Source organism: Lynx rufus, unplaced genomic scaffold (assembly GCF_022079265.1).
Source record: "Lynx rufus isolate CCGP_SWC_20201006 ecotype Redwood Valley unplaced genomic scaffold, mLynRuf1.p SCAF_6, whole genome shotgun sequence".
Classification (NCBI taxonomy): Eukaryota; Metazoa; Chordata; class Mammalia; order Carnivora; family Felidae; genus Lynx; species Lynx rufus.
In genome coordinates, this window is record NW_025814878.1 from 83,530,346 (window position 1) to 83,551,206 (window position 20,861).

The following is a 20,861-nucleotide window of genomic DNA, read 5'->3' on the forward strand; positions in this document are numbered from 1 at the left end:
TAATTTAGTATAGAGACACAAGAACTGCCCATTAATCTTCAACATTTTCTATCTAAAATGAAATTAGTAAAGTATGAAGGAATGGGGATATGCTGTATAGAAAGAAACATGGGTTTGGGAGTGGGTGTAGGAAATATCACTGTATTATGTTTATGAACTATCCCTCTTAAAAATATGCCACCCCACCGCGTCTTATCCACCAGTGTCTCTAACAGACTCGTCTCCGCCTATGACCTCTCCTGAATCTACTCTCCCTGATTCTTGGCACCCGGGCAGCGTCTTCTCTTGCATGGTCCCATCTGTTTTAACTGTCACTTTCAGAGTCCAAGGAGCCTGCTTGAACTTTGCCTTAGAGCTTCCCTTTAGTTTTAACTTTCAAATGACTGTCTTTAGGGGAAATGATTTTAATCTGAAGATATTAATATAAAAGATCATATTTGTTAACAACGAAATTAATCGTCTAACCATCCTGCCTCTCTGCCAGAGGAATTCTCTTTCTTACCTCTCTCCGAAGAATGCAGTGGACCATGACTATCACAAAACCTTGCAATGAATCAAACACGGCAAAAAGTATCTGAAACAATATGGAGCGTTTGTCTGTCATGGCCAGAACCGCAGACATCCATGTCAGAGCCAGAAGGGGCAACACCACACAAGAACTCCAGAGGGACGCCCTGTTGAGAGACAGAGAAAGCAACATTACGTAGCTGCGTGTCACGCCCCAGGCAGTAACCAAACCCCCGTTCACCAAAGCATTCTTGTATGTGGCACCAAGACCATTAACTTGGAAACCATAAAGCAGATAACATTGGATAGTTTTATTTATTTTTTTATAGACAATCCCACAACAGTTTTAAAAGCAGTTGCCAATTATAAATATTTAAGTATCGTCTTAGCTCCAATATTAGCAAACGTGATTTTTTTTTCCACAATAGCATTTTCTCACATGCACTGTAAAAGATTTGTAACAAGAAGATGTAAATGATTGGGACTAACATGGCGTTACTGGCGGTGGTGGCTGACAAAGCTGTTGTTGAAACTACTCCACACTTGGCACATTTGAGCGTCAAACCGCTATGAGGCTCACTCATCTGACTGCAAACAAACAGAACACCCACAAAAAGAACAAAATATTGAATTGTCACCAAAAAAAACGTTGCTGCTGCAAGTTAGCTTTTAATACGATTTCATGCAGAAAAGTTTATTTATCAAAGATGAATGCTCTAGGTTGTTTTAAAGACGCAATTAACACCACACATTATTTTTGTAACATTATACCTTTCAGTAAGATGGGCCTTTGTTGCATGCAAAGCATATACCCATCAATTACACCATAAATGGCCCTTGTATCTACAGATCAAAACTGTCCAATACACTGAGTTAAACATAAGCATGTGTTTGTGTAGACATACGGTGAAAACCCTTTATTCAGACCTCTAATTATCAGACACCTTAGGACTCCTAGCTTCAAAGATTTTCATTGTCATTTGCAGAAGGGACATCATACCAATTAAAACCTTCTGAAATGTAAACATGTATCTCAGAAGCCCGATATAGGAAGATATATATTTTAGGTCTTTAATCATTTGTGGAAGATGTAGCCTTCATCTCAACAAATTCATTATTTTGAAATTTCTCACAGCCATCAATGTATTATCTATATTTTAGGATGATCTGAATATAGGAGCTGATGAAATTTGATGAAATATTAGTTTATAATAAGAGGGGTGACAGTTGAATGCTTTAATAAAACACATTTAACATTAAGTTCAAAATATTCTTTCTGAACATTTTTTCATAGACTCCAACCTAACAGCATTTAAATGGTCTATTCTAGTCTGGAGGATTTTTCAGATACAAATTCAGATGTAAATTCAGATACAAATTATTCAGATTCAATCTACTATATCATAGAAGCAAAGTCACGCTATACAAAAAAACCTTACACACATTTTACTTTAGAAAATAATCCCTTGAAAATTACTGGTTTATTAAAATATAACTTTCTTATGAAACACCAAAAAGAAATTACTTGATTTAAAATCAAAACATCTTGAAATAATTTTCCATGGTATACTTCTCTCGTCAATTCTCTTGTGCAGTTAATGTTTAAAATATATGTTTTCCCAGTGTGAAGGTTCCTCAAAAAATTAAAACTAGAACTACCCTATGACCCAACAATAGTACTACTAGGAATTTACCCAAGCGATACAGCAGTGCTGATGCATAGGGGCACATGTACCCCAATGTTTATAGCAGCACTTTCAATAATAGACAAATTATGGAAAGAGGTTAAACTCCATCAACTTTTTTCACTAATTCACATAATTGCCCTAACTATATATTTGAGTGTCTTCAATCTTGTTAAGTTCCATCAGATTAATATTGAAAAGACATGACTTGTTTATTGTTTCCTTTATCAGAGAAGATATGCTATTTGGTATGATGAATGGATAAACAAGATGTGGTTTATATATACAATGGAATACTACTTGGCAATGAAAAAGAATGAAATCATTTCATTTGCAGCAACGTGGCTGGAACTGGAAGGTATTATGCTGAGTGAAATACGTCAGTCAGAGAAGGACAGATATCACATGTTTTCACACATATGTGGATCTTGAGAAACTTAAGCCCATGGGGGAAGGGAAGGGAGAAAAATAGTTACAAACAAAGACGGAGGGAGGCAAACCACAAGAGACTCTTAAATACAGAAAACAAACTGAGGGTGAATGGGGAGTGGGGAAGAGGGGAAAATGAGTGACAGGCATTGAGGACAGCAATTGTTGAGATGAGCACTGGGTTGTATAGAAGCCAATTTGACAAAAAATAAAATAAAATATACCTACAGCAAACCATAGGTGACCTATAATATTTATAATTAAAGTACATGAGAACAATAAAAATAAATAAAAATAAATAAAATAAAATAAAATAAAATAATAAAATAAAATGTTTTCCTAGTAGGTTTTTCCAAAATAATATTTAGTGGACATGTGTTAATAAAAGTGGCAGTACAGAGAAACATCTTAAGATGGTCATAATTCAGAATGTCTGGTTTGTTTTAAAGAAGTGCACTCATTTGTGAACAGTGCTTGGATGAGATAATAAATCTGAAAGCTATTAAGTAGATTGATCAGTAGACCTCATGAGAAAAATCAAAGCTTTTAGAGTTAGATGTGAGGGTGGGAAATTATGATACTAAATTATTCATTTTACTGATTCAACCCAAGACTTATGTACTGGCACATGTGCCCAAACTTTTCACAATAAGTAAGCAATAGTCTATTCAGTTTGGATCATGAGTGCCTCAACAGGCATGCTAATGTGTTTGAAACTACTCCCAAAGGAGTACCTATACCAGTATTCTCCACAGTAACTGCACATCAGATATACCTATCTATATATCTATCTATAGATCATCAGATACATATATCTATAGAGATATCTATATATCTATCTCTATCTCTATCTATCTCTATCCGTCTATATAGATAGATAGAGATAGAGATAGATATATATCTAGATAGATATCTAGATAGATAGACCCCAAAGACTCCAATTTAATAGGGTGCAGGCATTTGTGTTTTTTAAAGCTCCATAGGTTATTCTGATGAAAAGCAGGAATTCACATAATTGCCCTAACTATATATTTTAGTGTCTTCAATCTTGTTAAGTTCCATCAGATTAATATTAAAAAGACATGACTTATTTATTGTTTCCTTTATCAGAGAAGATATGCTATTGGGTATCTGTGCTTTAAATACAAATGTGGCTTTCTCAATTTAAGGACTCTTTGTCTCTAGGCTCTAAAACAAGATTGAAAAGCCAAAGGTGACTAAAAATTAATTTTAGTACATGGCACAAATATTTTAGCTTTGAGAAAAACTAATTTGTTCTAAGTATGGACTTTCCTGAAAATAAATCTGAAGTCAGTATTTGAAATGCTTATTTCTCTTTAGTTGAGATTGATTGTGACTAAAAGGCTATACATACTTCCTTCAGTCAGGACTAATTGTTGAAAGCTACACTTGATGATAACTGGTTGGGCACTTTTGGAATTTGACTATTAGATGTATATGGAGCAGAGGAAAGATACGTTATCCAAGGAGATAGAATATTTTCCCCTAGTTTGTATGACCACTACAGAAATTAATACAGTATGAAGAACACATAGTCTAAATGCAGAACAGGGTTGCTGCAATGGAAATAAAATCTTGTTTCTTTGTTACAGGGGAAATTATACATGTATAAAATAAAAAGTGTCAACGGTTAAAAAAATTGAATTTCCCATAAGTTCAAATGTTACCATATTCACCAGGGCAGCAACACAGTCATTTCACCCAGATTATGCTGTCTACTCGTGCAGGGTCTTGAGGTCTACAAGTTTCCCTTCCCAATTTTGTTTTTCTTTTGCTTAGAAAAAAAATTTGTCCAATTGGTTTATTGTTGATACCATGTAAATTACCTGAAAAGAAAATATTACCCTTTCCCTTTGGAAAAAATCTCATGATATTTGTACAAGATCCTGGTAGTTTCCTTAACTTATGTGGATGAGATAAAACCAGTTTAAAACAGTAGATAAGAAAGTCCCATTGAAGAAAAAGGGAAAAAAAAAGTGAAATATTTTGCTTGAGATGTTCTAAGAAGACACATGCCATTTTGTCTTTTCATTATTTCCAATTTTTTTTATATAGGATGTGTTAATTACAATCAATCCCTTTTGGGTAACTATATTTTACATGTTAGAAAAACTTAATATAATTTGGGTATTAATAAACTTGTCAAGACACTGTATTTTTAAATACTCATTCACTCATTCCTTTATAAATAGTTATTGAGCATAAACTATGCTTGGTTAGTTTATAATAATTAATTATAAAATGGAGGAAACAAAGAAAAAATGGGAAGAGGAACATATTTGAGTCTAAATAATAAACAATGTTTCATAAACATATCAAGTCATAAACATGATATATATTTTTTTTCAATCTGAAATGGTCAATATTTACAATTAGGGGCATCAACTGTTAAGTTAATTAACTTCCTACTCAACGTTTCCATAGTTAATTCTGATTATTGATTGTTCACTGAAGTCTTTATGATTGCCTTCACTGATTCTCTGTGAAGTGAAAGTAGCTTCAAACACTTATAGATACATATATCTTTGAAGTATTTTTTAATGTTTATTTATTTTTGAGAGAAAGAGACACAGAGTAAGAGCAGGGGAGGGGCAGAGAGAGAGGGAGACCCAGAATCTAAAGCAGGCTCCAGCTCCAGGCTTGGAGCTGTTAGCACAGAGCCCAGTGAGGGGCTCAAACTCTCGAACTGTGAGATCGTGACCTGAGCCAAGTCGGACTCTAAACCCACTGAGCCACCTGGAGGCTGCTTATCACTTATATTTTCTAAAAAAGTTCCTTCAATAACATTTTGAAATAGCAAATTTCAATCTATACGTACTTTGGCATAAATTGCATTTTATATTATAGAAAGACTTTCTTAACACCTAGAGTTATTAACTTGTTGATAATTCTTTTCTGCTTTGAACAGTAATCAACATTCTGCTTTTTTATACACATATTAACATTTTGATTTCTTCAATAGTGGCTTTTGAACCAGAAAAACACTGGCTCGATTTTGCCAGTAAAACAGATGTAACTTCTAATACTATTTTTATAAGTAGACGTTTTAAAATTAATGTGTAGATTAAAGTGGATAATTTCTAAATTCATAACATGACAAAGCTGTCATTTCTCTTAAACATATGTTTTCTCTTACAAAGAGCTATGTGAATCAAACTGGATATTACATATAAAATGATTAAATGAGAAAAAAATACTAACTGCAAATGTAATAAATCCTTAGCTTTATACTCATTCTGATGATCTCATCTCTTTTTTTTTCTTTTGACCTCAAGGTCATCAGTGGTGGAAGCATAGATGCTTGATTGATAGAAATCAGGGTTTTTTCTTCACTTAACTCATCATAAAAATAGCCACAATTGGTTGAATGAGTACTTGCTATTTGCTACTCTAATGAATCCTTTATACACATTATATTTCATATACTCTATTATGAAGCAAAAATGATTATCCCCATTTTGCAGGTATGAAGACCGAACCCCAGAAAAATGAAATAACATGCCGAAAGACACACACAGCTAGTAAACTACAGAGCTAGATACTGCGCATGGCTTTATTTAAAAACATTTTTTTACCTCAAAGCTTTCTCCTAACCACTAACCCCCACGCCTCCAATTAATAATACACGCGTGTGCATGCCACTAGTGGCAGAAGTGAGTTTCCATGCACCATACTCAGTACGGTCAATTTATTTTTATATAATTAATCTGGGCAGAAATACTGAAGCTATTGCTCCAAGTCCAACCATACATGGCAGAATAATAGTGTGAAAGCTTCAAGTTCAAGTGGTACAGAAAGCAGTGTCTGTGCAGGTTCAGGTTTAGCTGGTTAAAGATACTATAGAGACTCATCTGAAGTGAAAAGTCTATGGAGACTCCTCTGACGTAATGGCCCCCCTTTGAAGGGAACCTCCAGTGATGTTTTGTTACATCACTGCAGTTCTAATGTTTGATATTAATGGTATCAAATTTTTATATTTATATTTATATTTATATTTATATTTATATTTATATTTATATTTATATTTATATTTTATATAAGCATTAAACCGAGTCTTTTACTAGGGGAAAACATACCTTGGTTATCTTAGAAGTCATTGCATAGATTATAAACATAAAGGACTTAAAATTCTCACTGCTCAGTGATCAAATACTATGACTATTAAATAGTACTATAAATTAGTAAAGAAATAACAATTGTAGGGTAAGTTTTGAATGAAAGTACAGCTAAATAGAAAGGAGAAAGCTATAAACTTTTTATAAGAAAATATACACAAGAAAATTCAAAAGCATTAAGATTTCCTTTAGATTTCTACAAATTTGTAAGATGAGGTGACTATGTAACCTTAAAAGGCTGGTATCAATCTGCTTATGGAATGTTATTAGTCATTAAATGTGGTGGTATCATAGTAACACTAAAATTAAAGGAGATGCTTTCCTAAATTTTATAAGTGGTTAAAATATGCAAATGAAAATTAAAAATAACTCTTCCTAGCAATTCATAGTCAAAACATCATAAAAAATGAAAATATATGACAAGAATACTGTTTCATTAGTGATTGTTTCATATGAAGAAATTTTCTGATATATACAATTAATCAAAGAGAATCTAGTATTTTTGCCCTAGTAGGAATTACTTGTCTCGATTCCATTGTGTCACATATCAACATTATGTTTGATCTACCCTCCTGTCCATTGTGATGCAAACTAGGGGGACTTTGAAAATGTTCAACTAAGGACAAGTATTTTTATACCCTAATGTTTATAGCAGCATTATCAACAATAGCCAAATTATGGAAAGAGCCCAAATGTCTATCAATTGATGAATGAATAAAGAAGATGTGGTGTACACACACACACAGTGGAATATTACTCAGCCATAAAAAAGAATGGTCTTGCCATTTCAACAACATGGATGGAGCTATAGAGAATTAAGCTAAGTGAGGCAAGTCAGAGAAAGACAAGTACCATATGATTTCACTCATATATGGAATTTAAGAAACAACACAGATGAACATAGGGGAAGGAAGAAAAAAGAGAAGGAGGGAGACAAACCATAAGAGACTATTAGCTATAGAAAACAAACTGAGGTTTAATGGAGGTCAGCAGGGGATGGGCCAAATGGGTGATGGGCATTAAGGAGGGCACTTATTGTGATGATCACTCTGTTGTATGTAAGTGATGAATCACTAAATTGTACTCCTGAAACCAATATTACACTATAGATTAGCTAATTGGAATTTAAATAAAACTTGAAACAAACAAACAAACAAAGAACAAGTATTTTCACTCCAGCCTTAACATCTAATCTTCTTATCTTACAAACGAGCAATACACACAAACAAACCCAGACTTTCTAATGGTCTTAAAAATTATTTTTAGATATTAGTTGCATTACTTAAGAATAGCACATTGAAAAAAAAATCTGAATGGCAGATTCTACCGGACACATCGGTTCATCAGGAACAAAATTCAAGGCACAGTTAAAATGCAGTCAATGATGATCTGGAATTGGAGTATGGGATTCACTGGTAAGGAACCTACAAAATCCACCAATTGCAGCTTACCCGGCTCTGTGTTTGAGCTTTTTATCTAGGATCCCATCTCTGGAAACAAGTTTATTAAATACCAAAATGCCAATCACCATGTTGACCTGTCAAACAGAAACAAAGGTTGACCTTTCAATGATATTGAAGGAAATTAGGTCCCTGTTTCTCCTGAAAACCCTCTTTGATTAATTTATAACCATTTCAGAATTATAAACTCACAACAGTAGTGAGAGAAAGCACTTGTCAAATATTTTATAAGTGCATAAAGGAGAACAATTTAACAATGGTGTGTTAACCTTAAAGTTTTAAAGTACGTTAAGTACATTAAATTTCCATGCTTTGCAGTTAACACTGAGGAGATTAACATTCAATTGTCTACCTTTTAAACAGTGCCATAATATGTGAGTCTGGCATTCTAAGTCACCCCTGATTAAAATCAATTGTCTAAATGAGTTTTACCCTATGAGAATCAAAAGATTTTCAGTCTCACAGTGTGAGACTAGATTGAGCCCTGGCAGCCAAAGGTGCTAAGAATTTGTCATTGTCCCCAGAAGTGAGAAAAGAATGTCTAAATTCCTCATACTGTGTAGCTATCTCTCTTATGGGTTGGGGGAGCATTTTGATGTACCATGCTTTTCTAGACAAAAGAGAAAGCCTATTCAACTCACCAGCATCCTTTAGGAGATGGATACTAACATCAACTCTTAAAATGTGCTCTATTGAACACTTCTCAGCATTTTCTAAGACTCTCTTACTCTCACTTAAAAGATCTTTGCGCATAATACATCTGAAATGAAATCACACATATTTTTCTCTCTCAAGTAAAATTGTAAAAAGCTGTAGAGATGGCTGTGGTCTATTTGTAGCAACTTATTATGATGAGCGCCCACAGTTCTCTAACCTACCAGCACTTCCTGACAAAGGAATCCAGTCCAACGCTGAGACCAAGATAATCAAGGAAAAATATTTTCTTTTTGCCTTCCTGCCCCTTACCCTCCATGATCAATGGAATCTTGGTGCGTCCCCCAGTGCAAATGATGAAGCCTTTACATTGAAACTAGTGGTTCACAAAAGTCTGTTTTAAATTAAACAGGATGACTGGTTAAGAAAAAAGAAAAATTCCTTTTTCCCAGAACATTGGCCAGATGAAATATAAAGCTGAAATCTGTTTAACTGCTGGTATAAGGAAGATCCAAAGCAACTGATAGGTAGGGACTTATTAGGAAGTGTCACTCTTCATAGCTTTCTGACAAGATGCCATTTAATCAAGAGAAAGACTTACTCATCTTCACATTTCTCATTATATGAACTAGGAGAAAAAAGTGTATTCCATGGATTCTATTAATCTACAATTTAATCATGAGGGAATCCATCACTACTCCAAAGACCATACTTTGGTTTTTCAATTATACATATACTCTTTGTTTCTCCATTTTAGGGTTATATGTATATTAACTTGGTACCTTAGGGAAATAATTCAATTGATTAAATAAGAATTCGATGCAGCAGACAAAAATGTGCCTAATAGCTTCCATCTCCCTATGCTCTTCTCTAAGACTGATGCCTAGATTTTGTCTTGTGAATCATGGACAGTTTCTGCTCCTTGCTACAGTTTAGAGGATGGAGAGCAAATGTTAAAGAAAGAAAAAATCATATAGAGTTATTAATAAAGATATTGCTAGCTTCCATATATGCAATGAATTGTTCAAGAAACCAAAGGGTAGTTCTCCAATTAGAACTCTAATTGCACAGTGATGTGGATCTTTGTATTTAATTCAGACCATTTTCCCCCTTACATTTTCATTTAAAGATTTATTAGACAAGAAAGATTTGTATTGTAATCTAGAATATCAAAGTGAGAGAACGAAAGGTAAATTGGTAGCAAATTCCATGTTCCCATAATTAAATATGTAAAGGAATTATTTAGTGATTCTAAAAAGAAAAAAATTTAAATCCTTATGCACAAAATATGGCAGGGGTTCTCAACTCGGGGGTGATTTTTGCCCACAGGGAATATTGGGAAATGTCTGGAGACAGCTTTGATTTTTACCAACCTGAGGATACTACTGGTATCTATCTAGTAGGTAGAGGCCAGGGATGCTGTTAAACATCCTGACATATACAGGACAGCCCCATAACAAAGAAATATGTTATCCAAAATCTGTGCACTGAGGTTAGGAAACTCTGACACATGGACATAAGTTTTCTTGTTGACATTTGGTAGCAGCAGCAGTTACTAAGATTAAGCGATCTTAACAACGATGGAGATCGCACAGAATGGTGTAAAGTGAAATGATAATTGATTGTGTACATTAACAATGAAGAATCGGTTGAAACTTACTCAAACTTCTTCATAAATGTGAAATTACTGTAAGAGAAATCCCACACTTGCATGTTCAATATTCTTCAGTCTTCAAAGTAAGAGTATTTTAGAGTACTAAAGGACTAAAGAGCAGTTGGTATTCAAATTTAAGTAGTAATTAATAATGAAGTAATAATACATTCTACGTTAAAGTTTCTTTACAGTGAACACAAAAATTGTCACTGTAATTGAAGCCAAGTAGTCTTTGATAAGAAAACAGAACGAGTAGATTTTGATGTTTTACCAGGACAACAGCAGCTGCAGGTCCAACAAAAGCGTAGAGTAGTCCTCCTTCAAGAGAGAGCCAGCAGCTAAAAACAACATCAGATAAAAACTAACAGAAATTAGTGATAAGTGCTAAACCATTGAAGTGTGATACAAATTACTTAGCATTCAAATTTGGGCCCATTTTGAAGGTTTGTAATTAAGCAGAAATGCATGGAAGAGGTGGAAAAAGCGAAAATGAGAGCATTTGATGCGTGAGAAACACTATACACCTTTCGCAGAAAAGAAACTTTTATCATAAGGCCTTACTTTCAGGCAGTTAAAACATTTTAGACAAATTACTCTTCCAGTGAGATTTTTATATTGACTTTTAGTACAAAGGTGACTATCACATAAGTTTTGTAAAATGGTGCTCTGTATCCATTATGAAAATTTTCAAACGCTCTTTCAAGCAAGAACAGCATGCTTTTAGAGTCTTGCGTATGCCATTTATGTGTTCTTCCTTGAGGCCATTGAGATATTGGGAAAAATTGGTTTAAAAGCCATCATTGAAAGGAACAAATAATCTATATTTTGTGCGCTTGTTTTTTGTTCTGATTTTACTTTTGCCCCAGACTACTAACAAAATTCAGTAAAGATAAGCTTTTGAATAAAAATAAGTGTGGCTGTGTTTATTTCAATTACTAAATTCACCAGGAAATGCAGGTTTGTACTGATATTGACATGGTAACCCATTTAGGTAAGAACACTTATTCTCTCACAGTAGAGAGGCATGAAGAAGGCATGGGGCTTGGCACTGGAGGCTTTGCAAGGTGGCCCATCTGCATGTGCATGGTCTAGGAATATAAGGAAATATAAGGAATGTAGGAAAACACCAGGAGATGTTTTATCTCTGCTGATGCAATGAGTCACACCTACTACTTCTTGCATCTGCTTTTGACATTTGACCCTGTCAGTATTACTTCTAGGTCCACAGAATCATCATGCTGCCTCCAAAATTAACAATTAACAATAACTGTTGTATATTGGTTCTAAGGACACACTTTTTCTATATTGGTTGTGGTGGTGGTTACCTGACTTAGGCATTTGTTAAAACTCACAGAACTACACACTTAACAGTGTGAATGCTGCTCTGCATAAATTTTATCTTAATTAAAAATTTTAATCTAGTAGTTATACACACACACACACACACACACACACACACACACACAGCAATGCATGTATCGATATATACCTAAAACAAATGTGTGTGTATGTGGGTATTCAAAGTCTGCATTTAGTTATTTCTCCTTGCCATAACAGTGAACAGATAAAATTCTACTTTCCTACTTTGGGGTTGATAATTTAATATCTACGTTTTAAAATAAAACACCTGGGCAAAAAGCCTTTAGTTTGATAGAACACTGTAGTTTGGTGTCTCTGAGACTGCCACTGGTTTTCTACTGTATTTTTGTGAGTTAATCTTTAAACTGACATACTACTCATTATATTGTACTCGGTTTCAATCACAAACTCTTTGAAAGTTGGAACCATATCATCCATAATTCCTACCTCTTGCTATATCTCCAACACAGTGCCTTTCAAATACTGGATTTATACCGAAAGTCATACTCCTGTAAAAGGTAATGGCTTAAAGGTAATAGTGCTGTAGTAAGCACTACACTACAACATACGCTATCAGGGAGTTTTGTTTGTTTGTGTGTTTATAACATAGATGGCAGAAGAAAAACAAGTGCTCTAATGACATGAGTTCTTTAAATTCTTTGGAAATGTCCTTTTGTTGGGCAGGTGGAATGATGTCTCTTCTCACAGTCTCCATTTGGATGAGCCCACTAGAAGGACTAATTAGCACTAATTCCCATCTCAAACCTGAAGACAAACAGAAAATCTCACTTTAAAAATTTATACTTGTAAGAAGATGCGCCCATCTTTTTCTCCACTTCTCAACTGCCTCCTCACCTTGAGAGAGCAGATGAAATAAAATATGAAAGTGCATTGTTTTAAATTTTAAATATTTCAATATAAACTTTATTTATAAAATCTCTCTTGAATTTATCAGTGTTACAGCTGTGATAAGGATGGGCTGATACCTCACCCTCTTTCTTCCCTCTAATTTCTCCCACAGCCTAGGCATTTTCTAATGTGTAATTTACTGATCCCCCTGATCCTTACGTTTCAGTATTACCCTAACACGGCAACAAAACTTGAGCTGATCTTTCACAACTTGGTTGATACTAATATACATTATCATCAGTGAAATTAGAAGCTCACATCAGGATCATATTCTAAAAGGTAAACATCAAGATTTATTCAGATCTAAACAAATGCATTTGAGATTAAACACACAAAGTAAATATTGAAATATTTTAAAAATCAAATTCATTGTCCTTATGAAGAAATGTGAAATTGAAACAAGGATTCTGAACAGGGCTTCACCATTTACTTCCTAACCTCTGCGCATTTCAGCTACCTTATATCATTCCTCACTAATGTGATTTCTACCATTGTTAATGACTCAGTGACAAAATGCAAGGCATCAGCAGTGCCAACCAAGACTAATGGAGCATAGATGATGATTTACTTAATTATAAACATGATTTATCACTGTGGATGGACTTACTAGTGATCAGTGCCATATCCTTTCGTCCTTGTGAAGCCTACTGATGTGGCCACTACTAATGCTGGTAAACCTGCAAGAAAAACATGGTCAGACTTCATGTTCAGCTGTAACCACTGTGCACTCTGGCTCAAGAAAAGCTAGGACAGACTCAAAATGCTTACATCGAAGCAACTACATTTGGATGAATTCCTTCATAAAGTATGTTTCCATTACAAAATTTCTTTCAAGTACAAAAATATGAGAGCGACAGCTGGGTTTTTAACTCAGTGCACTTCTCTAATGTTGCTAGGTTACCACCACATTTGACATGGGTTTAAAGGAAACTAATAACAGAGATTTAGTATATCTTTTAAGTTATTTTTCCCTAGGGGTTTACACTGTTATAAAGAAAATTTATAGTTATAAAATCAGAAAGGCAAAAAATGGATGTTCTGCTGTGATAGAATATCACAGAAGTGGAACATTTCAGGTGGCCCCATATTGATTCATATCAAGTTGTACTTATTATAAGACAGAAAAAAGTAAAGCATTCATGTAATTCTTTCTTTATGATTTACTTATAATAACAAGAGTGTAGGGCCAAATTAAGGGCCCTAAGGAATTAATTTTGGGGCTTCTTGGTCATAATCCTTTTAGCAATCCTGAATGAAGGTCAGAAAATATATGCCAGTTTCGCTTCATGCACTTCTCGGTAGGTATCACTCCACACATTGCTCAGTCCATTTTGGAATTCAATTACCCACATACCTGTGCCAATTCTGACCTAACAGCTTTTAGTTTATGTTTGTCTGAATCATGCTCTCCTTACTCAAGTTCAAAGGAATGCCCCTGTGTTTTGGTGAACAGAGCTCAGTCTAATCCATGCTGTTTAATTATTTAACAAAAATTGTGGTCATGTCTTCTTTTCAGGAAGGTGATGTTTGCCTTTTCAGGTTGAAAATCCATCATCTAATCACCTTCTTGAGTCCCCTCCACCTACCTTCTTTCTTCCTATCATTTCCCCTCCTTCCTGCTATTCTCTTCTGTGAGTCTTTTCAAGTGACACCACATTCCTTCATGAGGTTTAATGACAAAAAATATGAAGGGCATCTCAGAGGGACACATAATATTTTTAAACAAATATGGGCCTCTCCCACCCCCGTACACACACACACACACACACACACACACACACGGATATATATAGCTGACTTTTTGACTGATTACATCAAGTTCATTAGAAAAAAATTCTCTTCTGGGTCATAGCTAAAGCATTAATAGTCTTCAACCTGTACAATTTATTGTATTGTATTGTATTGTATTGTATTGTATTGTATTGTATTTATTTGTATTGTAAATACAAATTATTTTCCCAAATTTATTACATTGCACTTTGCTGTATAGAAATTCACATGCCACTAATCTGCCACCTCCCAGAATTCTTGATAGTCTAGCACCATTGCCTTAGCTATTTTGCTATTCAGAGTAGTTTAACATTATCTGTAAACTTGGAGACCAGCTGTGAGCCCTCTCCTCAAGATCTTTAGTAATGACACAAAATGAGGTAGTTACCATTCTTGAAAACTGCCACTTTTTATACTTAGGTAAAGTCACTTACCTGCATTCTATATTTCTTGGATCTATGGCACTGATTCACGACAAAAGTGTCCCCTGATTCAGTACCAATTTAACTTTAGGAGGTCTTTGTCATGAAATTCAGACAAAAGTTTTATGAAAGTGCAAGTAGAATACATTCTCCCATTTGCCTGTGTAAAGAGCCCTAATATATTAATCCTACTTTTTCCAGTATGAATTATTCTGTTATTGTAATAAGTCCGCTTATTTGTAATTTATCAGCCTCCATCAAGCATCCTATTCTCCAGTCTTCTGGTCTATTAGGTATCTGTTGTATATTTGGTCCAAAATTCCCCATTTTTTTTAGTTCAAGTCTTTCAGAACTCAAAGGCAAAAATGACAAAATCCTGAGGTTTTCTGAAACTAGTTTCTTTAAAGTAACTAATTAATTCTAATTAAACTAATTAATTCTAATTAAACATTAGAATGGGCCTTATGAAATGCATGGATCTTCAAGATGCCCATTTCGTAAGGCAATTTGACAGAAACTTTTCCTAATAAAGAAAAGCAAACAACGAATTAATTCTCAGTCTGTCAACAATTCTGTTTTTCCTTTGAGGACCCCACACACTAGTCACAAGGTTTCATTCAGTCTCTAAGTGGACTTTCTTCCTGTGATGGACAGCTGTAGTCCTTAATTGTTTTGAGCTCTCTTGGAATGGACTTCTCAAAGTTTTCTTGTGGGGAATATGTGACTAGCACCTGTTTTGAGCCCTGAACACTGTAAGACATTTTGCATTTTCAGAATGTATTAGCAGAGAACACTTTGCTGTACTGCCTGTAGCTATCCTAGGCTTCTTCTTACATCACTGCTTAACTGAATGGCTATGTGGTCATCCAATATTTACTCCTTCTTAAAGTTCCAAATGCTCAAAGAATGTTCAAAAATGACCAGCTTCATGTATTTCCACTTCCATTTATCAAATTGGACAAAAAAAAGTAGGTTGGGGATAATCACACCCTATTGCTTCATTATATGTGTTCAAAGTCATTTTAACAACAAGAGCATGAAAGGGCATATTAATATGCTTACCCCATCCAAGGCACAAAAAACGTTTCCTTATAAGCCGGGTCCTAATTTTTCCAGTCACAGCCATATAGGACTGCCACGCCTCAGTTAAAACCCAACAGAACGAAGCCAGGAAGAAAAAGTGCAAAAATGCAGTGGTGGTTGTACAGATGCTCTGTGGAAACAAAAAAGACTCACACTGAATATAGTGGGGGGGGGGTGGGGGGGGGGGTAATCTTGTGTCCTCCAGAGGACTGTTCATCTTCAACTCATTGCTTTTATTTCAAATATCTACCTCTCCTGTGTGACAGAGTAATTATTTACAGAAATTAGAAACCCTGCAGTCTTTATGCTGCATATGATATGTATGATAGAAAAAAAGATATGTCCTAATTCCATTTGCATGTTCAATTTTTTATGAGGAGAAGGCTGAATGTAAATTAAAACCCAAGGGAGATTACAATTACTACTTTACTTGGAATTTTTTTTTCTTGAAATGTAATTATGGGAATGGTCCTATCTTCAGTTTAATTTAAGTTACAGACATCTTGCATAACTCTTTTGGCTACGTTCTTGATCCTTCCATTTTATCTGATAATTCTTTGTTATTTTATCTGTGTTGATGTTAAGATTACAACCCAACAGCCATCCAAAAGGAAAAATTGCTTTTATACAAGTGTGATGTTCAAGGTAGAAAAGTATAAAATGAGATTTGGTTAATAGCCTAGTGCAAAAATAACATAAGTATTTTTAAGTACTTAATACATTGTTCTTTATTATTGCATTACAATGTGTTGTATGTAATCAAGTCATTTTGAAAAGTTAATCGAGTCACTGGCAGTACACAGCCATGATTTCATAGATATTTTACTTTACACAAGTTAATCATTCTGAATGTGCCAACCATTAGTTACTCGTGACTCATCTGCGAAGGTGAGCAGCTGAATTTTGGTAGAAGCTGCTCCTTATTTCACTACTAGTATAATGTCTTTGTGTAAATCTTGTTAAAATGCAAGTCTTCATAAATCAGAATCAGTAACTAAACTAAATTTAGTAACTAACTAAACTTCCTCTGTCAGTCTGTCTTGCTATTCCCCAAAACTGAAAAGAGCAAAGCACAGAAGTAGAAAAACAATCATAAAAAAACCTCATTAACAGAGAAATAAAAATACAACTCTCATCTTCCCACCTCCACCCAATACACTGTTAAAGCCAAATGTCTTTTAAATTTTTGGCCCAAATTATTCCTATTATTTGTTTATTCTCTTGAAATTCACCAGATGTTAATTCAGCTTTTCAGTTCTTTTAATCCTATAAAAAGAACTTCACCATGCTTATCTCTCGAGGTTGTTTTAAATGTTGAGAGATAATGTACAGAAGCTGAGTAGCACCATGCTAAGCATATAGCAAGTGCATCAACTGATTATGACCATAGTCATCATTATTTTAAAAACAGTACTAAGGTGTTACCAGTTGGTTTTCAGCATGTGATTCCTTATTTCATGTAGCACTTAAAAATCCTAGGTTACTTATGTTTATCCTCACAAAGATGACAATTCTCAGTATGATAAAGTCATGGATTTCTAGAACCCTTTCCTCACACCTTTACTCCTATTTCAGGCATAATGTAGTCACTTGAACCAACTGTGATTCCTTCTATACTTGAGACATTGAGACTTTTCTTCCAGGTAAGGGTTTAAATATCTGCAGGCTGACTACTTTTGTTCACTCCTGATCTACGGTTCCTGATCCCAATCTGAATTTCAAAGATAACTCTTCCATTTAATACCCATAGTTACACTTTCTAATTCACCTGTCATTTCCTTCCACCAGTTGGTCCCATCTCAATTGTATGTGCTAGCAAAATTATTCCTTCCCCATTTTAAACTATCAATATAAGGTTGTATAAAACAATGTAAAAATATTGCAATATTAAATGCTAAGTACTAGATGCACTGAGATTTTATAAGAAATAATAAAATGCTCAATGTGTCAATACAGAGACTTTTAATTTGCTCTTTCTATATTATGTTTGTTGCTTTGGGACTCTCTGTTACACACTTTAATTCTAATACAAATTGAAATGGATGCCATTTGGGGCTACTGACATTTATCTCAATAATTCATGTCTCTCTAGACAAGAATATGGCCACAGTATGTGTGGAAAATGTGTAGTAACTAGAGAACTAAGACCCATTTTTATGAGCAATCGCATTCTACTATAATGAGATGAATATTCATATATGTCTAGAAACTGCTCTATGAAGGAAAGCTGTCTCAACCCAAAGAATGTATATATATGGAAAAAGTGGTCTAAAGTCACAAAACTTATCTTATGTGAAGAGTACAACAAAATCTGAAAATAAAGAGAGCTAATTTTTCTTCATCATATGAAGAATCACTATAAACTCAGACATTGCACATGAGACACACGATTTTTCTGATAGATTCGATAAACTGTCTTTTTAATATACAACTTTTATAATAGCAATTTTCAAATAAACTATTTTCCACATGTGTCATCTCAGTTTCCACATGAGTAGCCTTTCTAATATTCAGGGTTCAGGATTCCTTGATTTCCTTTTTCCACATAACCTATATCCCACATTGACCATCTCTTGGATCCCCTCAGTACTAGAGACTTTTACACTTAGAAATCTCACTCTGGTTCTATTTTTCTATAAGCAGATTTATATACTGTCATCTGTTCAATTTTCCTACTACTGGACTCACTGTCATGACCTCCAGTCTTACAGCCTCTCCTTATTCACCTGTGTGTCTACTTTTGACTCCCACAATAAGTGAGTCTTGACAGCTTGCCATTCCAAACCTGAGACTCACTAGCACCTCAAGTTCATCATCCAATTCTTCTGCTACACCTGCCTTGCCAAATCTCAATTTGGTCCTTTACATGTGCTGAGTGTGGTTGACAAATATTACAAAACTTGAAAAGGTATTTAAATTGGCAAACTGAGCACTGTTCATACCTGTCACCCTCATGTATATTATTCACCCCAAATCCTTAGGGATAATAGAAAAGATTTCATAAAATTAAAGAAAAGAAGTATAAACTGTGGTAGAGATTGTGAGAAATATCTAAAAAATGAGCAGATGATGCCAGACAGAAGGATACCCCAGCTCAAAGCTACACATAAGGAGCAGAGATGAAGACATGGAAATAGGGGAGTAAGATGACACAGATGACACACAGTTCTAACATCTGTTTGAAACTACGTTCAGAAGGAAAAAATAGAGACAATTTCAAGGAAAGGCAGCATTTAAAGAAATATTATGGAAAAACTTCTCAGAACTTCAAAGATCCTCTGGTCTAAAGGATAAATTGAAGATAACACACACACACACACACACACACCCCTAGTTACAGTGTGATGAAATTTGTGAAGATCAACGATAAAGAGAAAATCTTAAAAAGGTGTCAGAATCAAAAGAAAAATTACTTACAAAGAAATAATCAAGTTGGCATCAGACTCCTTGTGAACAACCCAGGATACAAGAAGACAAGTAGAATAATACCTTCAGCATTATAAGGGAAAATAACTTTGAAGATAGATTTCTACACCCAGCAAAACTATTATTCAAGTGAGAGGCAGAAATAAATATATTTTTATAATTAAAGGAACCTTGAAGTTTACTACTTCAGGATTCTCTCTGAGAGAACTGGTAGACAACATAAGCCAATAATAAGAAGAAATCCAGGAGGAGGGAATAGGATAAAAGAAGTAATGGGCAGCAAAGAGAGTGATGAAATACATTAAGTCTAAAAAAATGTTTATTTAAAAGCTTAAATATATTTTAATTTTAAAAATATGGCCACATGTATATAAAATTCAAAATGATAGTAATGAGGGTTAAAAGGTGAGAGAAATAAAAGTTGCAAGAGATTGGGGGAAAATGAAAGTATGCTAAGCCTTTTTTTTGTTCTCAGGAATATTAGAGATACTAATTGACTCGAGATGTTAGAAAAATACGCTTGAACATGTATATTAACAATGTTAAGGTAACCACAAAGAGGTACAAACAAATAATATATTTATAAAATAGTAGAGGAAAAATAGAACTAAGAAAAAAAATTATCAGCCTAATAAAAGGCAGGAAAAAGAACAAAAACAAACTAGAAAATATGATAAATAAAAAAATAACAAAAATAGTTCCAAACATATATGAAATTATAGAAATGGGAATGTTTTAAATTCATTAGCTAAAAGTTATGGACTTTTTTAAAAATTTTATTTCAGAAGGAGAACGTTTGAGTAGGGTAGAGGGGCAGGGGCAGGGAGAGAGAATCTTAAGCAGGCTCCACACCCAGCACAGAGCCCGATGTAGGGTTCAATCCCACAACCCTGGGATCATGATGACCTGAGCCAAAATCAAGACTCAAACACTGAACTGACTGATATACCCAGGCACCCAAAAGTTAAGAACTTTCATATAGGATAAAAAAAATCAAAATCTAGTAATTTATTTACAAGAGACATAGCTCAAACCTGATGACACAGGAAGACTGGGAATAAAAAGATAAAAAGAGCTATATCAAGCAAATGCTAACATGCAAAAATCAGATGTCACAATGTTAATACTGAAAAAAAGCATTAAAAGAGATGAAGGACTTTTCATGCTGATAAAAGGAGTAGGTGATAAAGAAGTTTCCAAAGAACACATCTCTGTGAAAATAAGAATTATTTTTCAAAGTGTGTGAAACAAAAACAGAGAAAACTACAAGAAAAACTGTCAAACTAGGTTTATAATGAAAGACAGCATACAGCTTTCATAAAGTCACAGGAAATTTGGGCTCTTTCCATAATTTGGCTATTGTTGAT

At 34.3% G+C, this 20,861-nt stretch overlaps 1 protein-coding gene across 1 annotated transcript in view; it reads right to left on the reverse strand.

The window, feature by feature from the left end:
* ADGRB3 (adhesion G protein-coupled receptor B3) overlaps window positions 1–20,861 on the reverse strand; it is a 732,350-nt gene that overhangs the window by 52,570 nt on the left and 658,919 nt on the right. Inside the window, exons 19-24 of the mRNA XM_047102403.1 lie at window positions 16,048–16,198; window positions 13,401–13,470; window positions 10,797–10,863; window positions 8,209–8,294; window positions 997–1,095; window positions 503–674 (exon numbers count right to left, since the gene is read on the reverse strand). Coding sequence (XP_046958359.1) covers window positions 503–674; window positions 997–1,095; window positions 8,209–8,294; window positions 10,797–10,863; window positions 13,401–13,470; window positions 16,048–16,198 — 645 coding nt within the window. The remainder of the gene's footprint in view (window positions 1–502; window positions 675–996; window positions 1,096–8,208; window positions 8,295–10,796; window positions 10,864–13,400; window positions 13,471–16,047; window positions 16,199–20,861) is intronic.